Consider the following 11,085-nt stretch of genomic DNA (forward strand, 5'->3'; position numbering starts at 1 on the left):
TAGAAACATAGGTAAGAGAGTCACAATTTTTCTGCATGTGCATTGTGGGGAAAGAGTAATCTCTGCTGATTCATGGATAATTAACTCATTAACTGTATTCCTTAACACTTCATTTCCCTATGTTTCTAAAATAAAGGAGATACAAAGTATAATAAAGCTTGCCAACCTCTTCTATCAGGGATGACAGGAAGTCAATGATACATGGTGAAGAAAGACTCCACTCTTCTAGTATTGCCTCCATGTTTCCTAACAGCCACAGAGGAAGGTAGGGAGGTGTATTGGACCTCTCTTATCTTGGAAGGAGCTGTTAGATTCAACTATATCCTGAGCTTACCTTCATGATAGCACACAATGCAGGCAGATGCAAGGTGAATCAAATAGCAAAACCACATAAGACTGTGCTAGGTTCCCCTCACAAAAATATTTTCCTTTGCTCTTGCACGCTCTCTCTAAATATAAATATAAAATAAAGACATGACTTTCACTTGGTTTTCCTTATAATGTGCTGTCTGCTGTTCAACTCTGGCCTCAGCACAATGATGTAACATTTAGGGGAAAAGATACCAACCAGTAATCCTGCACTGGATGATAAGATGGAGAAAATCTCCACAGCTACCATGTATTTTCCTTTGGTGCTCAGGTAGGTTGGGACAAAAGATAACCACACACTGCAAAACACCAACATGCTGAAAGTGATGAACTTGGCTTCATTGAAGCTGTCAGGTAACTTCCTGGCAAGAAAAGCTACAATGAAACTGATTATGGCCAGGGAACCCATATAGCCCAAGACACAGTAAAATATGGTAGCTGAATTCTCATTACACTGCAGTATGATTTTTCCATGCAATGAGTGCATGTCTGTATCAGGGAATGGAGGGAAAGTATTTAACCAAAGAGTGCAAATACCAGCCTGAGCGAAGGAACAACAAAGAACAATAGAATTTGCTACACCTTTCCCCACCCATTTCCTCATATTGGCCCCTGGTTTGGTTGCCATGAATGCCAGAACTACAGTGATTGTCTTTGCCAACACAGAGGAAAGAGCCACGGAGAAAACAATGCCAAAAGCAGTTTGTTGTAGAAGGCAGGTCACTCTTCCAGGATTCCCAATGAACAGAAAAGAGCAGAGGAAGCAAAGGAGGAGAGAGATGAGGAGGATGTAGGTGAGGGTCCGGTTGTTGGCCTTGACTATGGGGGTTTCCCTGTGCTTAATAAAAATTAAGAGCACTGAAATTGTGATGAAAGAGAGAGAAATAGCCAAGCTAGTTAAGGCAATCCCTAAATCTTCTTTGTAAGAGAGGTAGCTTAGAAATTTGGGAATACACTCAGTTTGGTCCTTGTTGGGATACTGGTCTTCTGGACATTTGACACAGCTATCCATGTCTGAAAGAAGAGAATATTTCAATACACTATGGCTGAGAAAAGAAACAAAAAGCTAGAGTAGTTGTAAGTATTTCCATTTATTTACCAACATATACATTGGAACCTTGGTTCCTGAACGGCTTAGTTGCCGAACAAATAGGCTCCCAAACGCTGCAACCCCAGAAGTAAGTGTTCTGTTTTGCGAATGTTTTTAGGAAGCTGAGCATCCAACATGGCTTCCGCTTGAGTGCAGGAAACTCCTAGCCACTCCTTCATTTTTGAACAGTTTCGGGACTTGAACGGAATTCCGGAATGGACTAAGTTCAAGAACCAATGTACCACTGTATTTAAGAATTCACTTCTATAATCTAGTGAGAATACACCCTTTTGTGCTGTTACAGGGTTGTTGTTTTTTTGCCAACTGGCCTTTTTAATAATGTTTACAAAATGTCTAATTCATTTTTTAAAATTATTTTTAAAAACTACTTTCATATACATTAACTGGAAACATATTCTCCAAATAAATAAATCTACATTTTTAGCAGGATGTTTTTTTGGGTTTTTTGCTGTGTATTTTAAGATATCATAACCACATTTAACATAATGGTTCCTGAGATCAAGAAAATGGGTTTTGTCTCTGGTTGGATGCCATTTTGAAGTAAGACATTGGACTGAAACTATCAAAACTGCATTGATTTTTTGTTACTTGGAATTCCTGAGCAAAATCAGGTATGAGGCTTCTAGAAATAAATAATATTATCTTATGGAAATTATGTCTCTTACCCTTTTGGTTAGAGAACATCCCTTCTGGACACGGAACACAATCATAACAGCAAAATTTCGCTCCCTCCTTCTTTCTCCTATTGAAGCCAGGATAGCAGTTCTTATTACATATAGAAAGGGGTAGCACCTACATAGAAACATAACAGATGGTAGCAAAAAAAGAATTTTTTTTTAATGGAATGGTAGAACTTCAAATAGTGGGTATTGACATTAAATTATGACATTAGAGATGATAGCAAATTTCTCCCAACTTCAGTTTGGAAGGAAATTTCATCTGAAAGATGAGGCAAGCTTTAGATTGCAGAAACTGATATAGTTTCTTTTCTACATAAATGATTTGATACAAAATAAAGTAAATTCATCTAGTCTAAACCTACACAAAGCTGTTCTCTCCCTAGAGAACCATAATTAAATTTCATTAAACACATTGGTTATGAAGAGAAGTGATCCACTGAAAAAGAATTGCTGCCCTCATACAGGAATAAAGATGGATTGCAATGCAATGTTTTAAATGTATAATTTAAAGGAATAAAGATGGGTTGCAATGCAATGTTTTAAAAAGTATAGCAATTAACTTGCAGCAGGTTTTGAAGCAGTAATTAAGTGTCATGACTTTGTGCCATTTCGTTAATTATCCCTTTATTAAAAGAGAAAAAAAATGAAATCAGAAATAAACTGTGAGGTCCCTCAGAACCACAGACTAATACATATGAATTAGACAAATGCAGTATCACTATTGCTTCTTTAGAAAGATGGGAAAGAACTATAGGGTGTTTGTTTGATGGTTTGCCTGCTTGCTTTTTAAAAAAAGGTTGGCAAGGATACTACCAAGCATAATTCAGAATGCGATGATCAGGTGGAATGATAAGCAGAGCTAATGGACATTTTCTGTCATGGGCCAGGAGTCGGCTTTACCTGCTGAGCAGCAACCTGAAGGAGCAGACAGCAAAGTGACTCCACCTGCAGCTGATCAGCCTTCTTGCTCCTGATGAGAACCAGATGGCTCCAGCTTAAGAAAGAAGGGTTTCCAGCCTCAGTCAGTTGCTGGAAACAACATTCATTGTTCTTGACCAGATCTTGCTGCTTCTTGCTTATCGTGACTTTGAACCCTCAGCTTTCTTGACCCCCCGAATCGTCTGACTACATGAACTGGGATATTCCTGTCCTTAGGACTGGACTGGACCTTGTACAGTGGTACCTCGGGTTAAGTACTTAATTCGTTCCGGAGGTCCGTTCTTAACCTGAAACTGTTCTTAACCTGAAGCACCACTTTAGCTAATGGGGCCTCCTGCTGCCGCCGCACCATTGGATCACAATTTCTGTTCTCATCCTGAAGCAAAGTTCTTAACCCGAGGTAATATTTTTGGGTTAGCGGAGTCTGTAACCTGAAGCGTATGTAACCAGAGGTACCACTGTATATGGACTCTGCCTCCAGGCAAGTACCCCCCCACGACTTGGCTGGTTGGCTGGCTTCTCCCTCCACTGAGCTCTGCCGTGGCTGGCACCACAGGTCTATGGCATTTCCCCTCTGATATATTCAAATAATTGCCACTATGTCTCACCTGATTAAAGTGTTGATGCCATACAACTTGGTCATCATCAATGGTTAACTCTTTGCCCGGAGGAGCATGAGGTTCCAGTCTTCCAACTTTTGCTCTAACCACTGAGCCATTGTGGAACATTATCCAATTTGTAACATCTAAAACAGTATCTAGTTCCCCATTTTCATCAAGGCACACAGTTTCTCCAACACTGTTATTGAATATGGTGTGCCTTAAAAATTGATGGATCTAGAAACAAAGAGAATTTGAAGAAAAGGCCAACTAGGTCTTAAATTTATTTCAATGAGCTTCACAAACGATGCCCATACACATTTTTTCCTTTGAAAGTATAGGTGGAGGCATCATCAATCTAGATGTCATTTCTTTCCATTATTGTATATGTGGGTTTTACTGTTTTGTAATGAGTTTCATACTGCTTATCCACAATGTATGTATAAACGCCAATAACAACAACAAAAAGCAAAACAAAGCAATTTTGGTGTAGTAGTCTTATTTCATCAGCATTCATTTTATCTCTGAATGAAAACCTAGCCTCATGTGAATGGTGCTAGTGGGGATTACCTGCCATAGTTGCACATCCGGAAATACCATTCTCCTAGTGTCTGCTTTTCTTCTGTGTTTGGAGATAGATTCAAACATGGCATTCAAAGCATGTGCCACAACATAGACAGCATTGTAGACACTATAGCTGTGGCCTGTCATGTTCATTTCAAACAAAATTCCAGTAATGTTGTCCAGTTTCTCTTCTCCAGTACAGATCTCCTCCTCTTCTGGCCCCTTATACATTCTTATTGTACAGCTGAATGCCTGCTCCCAGAAGTCCTGGATAAAACCATCTCCTTTTGCCCAGGAAGGTCCTATCTTCTGCATGAAATTTTGGAAACCTGGTGGCTGATTGGAGTGAGCAGTGAAGGATATGGAACCATGGAAAGTTTGCATGTCCCATGTCTTTTGAACTGACAGTGATGTGAAATCCCAGTGGGATGTAATAATCCATACTTTCCCCAGAGGAGGCGATTCCATAATTGGTCGTAGAAACAGCAATATTCTCAAAACTTGAAAGGATGGATTTTCTCCATATACAAATAATACATTGGTGTTTTCCTCAGTAATAATTCCATAAGTTTCCCAGCGCTGTACAAGCAACTGCATCAACTCATCCACATAATTCCATTTAGGCAATCTTATGATGAAGGCATAGCAGATGCCATTCTGAGAAAGCATGGGCACTATTGTCTGTAAGAATCGTTCCCCTTTGTCATTGTCCACAGCCAAGAGCCCAACCCATGTCCATCCAAAATGCTGAAATAACCGGACAGCTCCCATGTACTGGTGGGCTTCATTTGGGACCATATGGGACAAAAAAGGAGAAATTATTCTCTCATCCCATGATGGCAAAAGTGTTCCATAAGTGAGCTGAAATAAAAATTAAAGGGATTGTTTTCAGATTAGGAAAATAGCTATATTGTCGAATCATAACACTGGTCACCTGGTCTTATTGTAATGAAACACTCCTTCCTTAGGCATATTAGTGTGCCTGGCCAACAACTGCAGCCAGGTTCCCCATAGCCATATGGGGTTTTTTTTTTTATAGCTGGACCACCAACCAAAGCTGTTGAATGGCACCCTTCAGTACCTTGGCCACTGAGCCTTTAATAACAACAATGGATCAAGGACAACCACCAAACTATGGACCCATTCTTTCAGAGGGAGTGTGGTCTCCCCCTAGAATGGGCTGCATATCAATCAGCCATACATCATAACCACCCAGGAGAGAAACACTTTACTCTAAGCTGAAATAAAAATTAAAATGATTTTTCCGCTAAAGATAATGTTGTACCTTTTTAAACAAAAAAGCTATTTTTTCTAAAGCTTGGGGAACAAACAATATATAGAAATCAACATCAAACTTTTTTTAAACATAAAAACTGAAAGAAAGAAGAAAAAAGACTTCCAATTCTCTGCCTGCCAGATTTAAAAACTAATGCAAAACCTTTACTCTTTAATAACATCCAACACTTCAACTTTCCATAAACCAACCTTTATTTAGATCCGCTTTTTCAGAATGGGTATGATCTCATCTAGACCAGACAGTACACCACACAGCCAGACAGAATAACCACCGAGTAGCATCATCTCAGTCTTGTCTGGATTAAGCTTCAGTTTACTGGCCCTCATCTAGTCCATTACTGCAACAACCCAGTACATATACCACCTTTACATATAGATTTCAACTTTATTTCTGTCTTCTGATATGTTATTAATCTCTCTGTTTTATAACATCTGAAATCTGAATCTTCAAGTGTACTGGACCAAACACCAAGCCCTGCTACATACTATTCAACACCACCCTCCATTTGAAGGGAAATAATTGATGAGCACTCCTTGAGTACTGTTTTGTAATGAACTGTAAGTCCATCAATGGTATCATTATCAAGTTTGCATCTAACCAACGGGTTACCAAAATCAGGAGCAACTTTGCAAAGTGCTTTCCTGCATTCCACATGGTTTGTCACAATTGTGAAATCCCTGTACCCCCAGGAATACAGCTTACCTGTGGAGTCTTTTTGCTTGCTGAAATGACAGCTATATTAGTAGAGATCTCAGAGAAACATGCTCCAATGATAGCTATCAGATTGTTCTGGTTGTGACACCTGAAGTTGGGGACAAACTTACGTTGTGTAGAAAAGAGGCTAAGAGTGGCTTTGTAGGTCATCCTTGCAGTGAAGTAGCTATTGAGGATGTGGAACCCCAGAGATATATTTGATAAGATGTTGGGATTCTCATTTATCTCTTTGACAGCAAATGCTAAGGCCAGAATGTGCTGGTAGTTCTTAGGCACTGAACTGTAAGCAGAGTTACAGTCTGTTTAATAAAACAAACACAGCAGCAATAACAAAAACGTTTTAGTACACTTCATTGATATTCATTGGAATACTTTCAAAATCAAGGTGTAGCTTTAAAACCCTAAAAGATAATAGGCTGAAGAAAAATTAGCACCTGAATAGATAGCCCTTTCATGAAAAATGGGGGGGGGGGAGTTTTCAGATTAATTCTGGAGCTTAAAAAACTGTTTTCTGGACTTAATTTTGTAAATTTCCCTATATACTAATGAAGAACAACAACAGTCAGCCCAAACTGCAAATATTTATTGGCTTGCAGTCAACATTAGTCACGCTCAGTGCAGAACCACTGAAATTAATTAGCATGACTAACTATAAATCATGAGTGCTATAAAACGTTTCGTATTTTATTAGTCTCTGAATGATATATGTGGGACTTTTTCCTAATCTTTTCAGTAGGAATGGTTGAATAAGCTTCTTATTTTTCCAATCTTAAATTCCATTCTCTACTTTTAAATAGTTTGCAATTTTAATCTCCTCATTTTAGTGCAAATTTATCATATGATAAGTATGCAATTTTGCTACATGTTTGCAAATCAATGTTCCCTAATATAATACATTTTTATGTTATTTTCTCTAATATATGCATTTTTATGCACTCTTTACCCCTTTATATGAACTTTTGTACATATTATTTCACTGGAGAACTGCACTGCAAAATTCTGGTAAATAGGAATTTTGAGGACTATGTTTCAGTTCACATATTGTTTTTAATTTGGAAAGTGCAAACTAGTTAGGTTCCTCTTTAAATGTGAACTGAATTAAATTTCTCTCCCATTTTTGCCCTTCAATGACAGCCATAAGGATATGAAATGAGATATGATACAAGTGGGAAGTGCAAAGTAGAGACTTAGGATTCTCCCACAAACGTAGCACAATGCATGGTGCCTGAAGGCCAATTCCCAAAATTCTTTTTAAAACCACATGATATTTAACTTCTGCACCTTTGAGTTTAAAAGCATGAAAACCAGTGCTATTTTTTCTAGAAAAAGAGGTGCCAGAACTCCTCTTATAATGGCAATGGCATCCACCAGAGAGATGCTGGAACTGAGTTCCAGTGAGCTCTGGCTGAAAAAGAGCCCTGGTGAAAACCAGTTGGGAACAATAGTGTTTGCAAATGCCCACAGCATACACACCCTCTAACTTTCACAATATGTGAAAGCTAAATTTGATTTAAGTTTCAACAATAAATCAGAACTTGACTATACAAACTGCAGCCATAGGGGTGAGTGGGAAGAAGGAAAAACAGTGGAGTTTCTAAAGCATACTGAAAGCTTGATTTAAAATGCCAAAATTCTGAAAGTGCATGAGAAGGGACAGACATCGAGTCAAAAGATGAGAGCAAAGTGAGGGAAGAACAGAAGTGGCAAAAACTAACACACACACACACACACACACACACACACACACAATCCACCATGTGGTTAATTAGCAGACACACAATGGAAATCTATTCATTTAGTGGAGCTTGTGGAGAAACCCTTCTAGTGGTTTCATAGAATCATAGAACTGTAGAAGTGGAAGGGACCCCAGGGGTCATCTAGTCCAACTCCCTGCAATGCAGGAATCCCAGCTAAAGCATCAATGACAGATGACCACCCAACCTCTGCTTAGAAACCGCCAAGGAAGGAGAGTCCACAACCTCCTGACTAAAGGTAAGGCAAAAAATGATTAAGGAAGGAACAGGAAAGTGGCTCAACTGCCACTTTTATCACACTAGAGATTAAATCAATTCTTAACGGAACACAGTGTAGCATTACGGCACATTCTGTTATTATGAGCTGAATGTATTACGCAAGGAGAGGAAGAAATAATGGCTTACATTGCTTCATCAATCAAGATCTGTTTTGGCTCTTCCTTAAAAGAGAGATTATTGTAGTTGAAGAAGACCTGGGAAACAATGCCCCCAATGATGAGGTCACCCGGTTGGTAAAAGTTATGAGGAATGGGGAGAGGGTCATCAAAAATGCTGCAGTTAACAGAATGTGTTTTGCATACAATATGAGACAGCAGCACCAGCTGCAGCAGCAGCAGCACCAACATGATCTTATTGAAAAATATCAGCCATCCAGGATAGATTCCCATGTTTGAACCACAGCATTCTGTGTGGCTATTATCTGTTTTGGTACAGCGTCTGGTGACAGAATGTGATGTTACACATCTTAGGGAATATGTGCCCCATATTTCTGAACAGTGTAGTCTATTTATTTACTTATTCCCCCCCCCCCCCTAAGGATGAGACAATTAAAATTTGTTCATCTACAAGTATCAGTAATACTTCCTTGGAGTGCAAAGAAAGCAAAAATATAACTCTGAAAATTATCTATGATTTTGTGCAAATGAATTTATTTATTCATTTAACAAAGTTTACATACCCCTTGATTATATGAAAGCCTCTAAGTTGACAAGAAACATGTAAAACTATTATTTATTTATTTTTAAAAAGAATGTGTGGTTTGTTACAGTGAGGCAGAGTTATGGTGCAGAAGTGTGGATAGCTATGTGTGTGTGTGTGTGTGCTAATTCATATCTAGACAAAGAGGTCTGCCCAGTAACTATCTGGGAAGAGCAAATTAAATGGGTATGCACATAGGATAAAGAAAAAGGGTAGTCACATTATAATTTTTGTGGTAAAATAATTGCAAAATCAACTGGTGGACGACATATTCTAAGATGGAAAGGAGAAATGATCATACAAGAAAAATGGCAGACCTCTGCCTACGCCTAGATTCAATTCTGAAAAACACCAGGGTTTTATGTCCTTTTTCAAATGCAAATTTTGCTGCCATCTGCATATCCATTGTGTAAGGGGATAGAAGCCAGCAGTTTTGACAATTAAGTGTGCAATTATCATTTCCCAAGTGTGTTGATGTCCTTTGGAGTTGCATCATGAATGGCAAATCAACTAGGAGTGACAATATTTTCTTTAAGGGGTAATAAGTGATGCTTAGCCAGAAAGTTGTAGGCTGTTTTTGTCCTTGATCAGATTTAAGTTACACATGGATCACTCACATTTAGATTACGTAATTGGAAGGCCTGACCTTAAAAGCTGGGAAATTTGAGACTCAGTTTTATAATGATGATGGGTATATATCCTTTAACAGCTAACTTCTAACTGCTACTTGTCCCATTTATTATTGTCATTATTATTTGTAATTAAAAGTATGCATTCATGCAATATAGTCTAAATATGCAGCTGTCCTGTATGAGGATTGAATCTGCGACCTTGGTGTTATCAGCACCACACTCTAACAAACATATGCTATATGGCAGTTTAACCTTTTTATCTTTATTTTTAAAAAGATAATAGTTTTATGCTCACAATGTATATTAGGAATTATAATTTTTGCTGGTCACCCCCATAATTGTTCATTTTTCCACAAACCTCACATTGCTAACTGTGTACAATGAGAGGAAGGAGGCTAACAAGCACACCTCAGCCACATCTACATTAAGGAAAGCATGACAAAAACTGACAAAAACGCTATGACTCACCTATGAGTGGGGATGGACAGACTTATTGAAGTCTGGTCCATTCCTGTATTACAGTGGGAATGGACTAAGTTCATCTCACCTGTTTCTGTGTGTATTTAAAAGGGGAAATCCTTAAAATTCAATGCAGAAGTACAATTTTTAAAACTTCATTTTTTAAAAGCAACTAGCAGACAGTCAAAGCATGCAGCAGTGCCCCATTCCCCCCCTTTCATAACAAACAAACAAAAAGCCCAGAAATTATCTAGTTATCTAGCTGCCCACAGGTTGGAGTGGCTATCGCTTAAGAGTTCTTGCCTCTGCAGAGTTTGAATTGTAATAGAGCAAGTCTTTCAGGGAGTACTCTGTTCAGCAGTGTTGCTCTCTGTGAGAACTGTATGGCAACAAACCATGGCTTCCTTCAATATTTTCAAAAAGCACTGAAAGCTGTTTCTGAGCTTGACCATTTGTGAAGCTGAGCTCAGGTATAGCCGGGTCCATGCAGGATGTAGTGTGCAGCTAGGTACACTTGCCCTGGGCCTTGAGGGCTAATCCAGCAGGTGAGTCCCTTTGGGGGCCTGCCGGACTTACGCTATCATGCCAAGAACAAGATTCCTACACTGGGCCTCCAAGAAGCTCTGTACAGGCCTGGGTATAACCACCATGTTTCAATTGTTTGTGTTAAATTATACAGTTCCTACAAAAAGGAAACAGCTGTAAAACAAAAAAATTCCTTCCAGTAGCACCTTAAAGACCAACTAAGTTAGTTCTTGGTATGAGCTTTCGTGTGCAAGCACACTTCTTCAGATACACTGAAACAGAAGTTGCCAGACCCTTCTATATAGTGAGAAGGTGGGGAGGGTATTACTCAGAAGGGTGGTGGGAATGGGTGATTGGCAGATAGCTGAGAGGAGCCTGTTGACGACTCTTAACGACTGCAATAGGTCTTACAGGAAAAAGCAAGGGGTGAGAAGGTGAGAAATGGCTTTGTCATGTATAATGAG

General features: G+C 38.9%; 1 protein-coding gene across 1 annotated transcript; it reads right to left on the reverse strand.

Annotated features, from left to right (window-relative positions):
- Positions 1-481: 481 nt before the first annotated feature.
- Positions 482-10,746, reverse strand: LOC308460859 (vomeronasal type-2 receptor 26-like; the record flags this gene model as incomplete). The annotated part of the gene is made up of 7 exons (XM_080977393.1): positions 482-1,383; positions 2,146-2,272; positions 3,708-3,935; positions 4,269-5,123; positions 6,262-6,553; positions 8,433-8,579; positions 10,673-10,746. The coding sequence occupies 7 exons, from the start codon at positions 10,744-10,746 to the stop codon at positions 482-484; spliced, it is 2,625 nt and encodes an 874-aa protein (XP_080833519.1).
- Positions 10,747-11,085: the final 339 nt, after the last annotated feature.

The sequence above is a fragment of the Podarcis pityusensis genome (genome assembly GCF_964106645.2).
Source record: "Podarcis pityusensis genome assembly, chromosome: 13".
NCBI lineage: Eukaryota > Metazoa > Chordata > Lepidosauria > Squamata > Lacertidae > Podarcis > Podarcis pityusensis.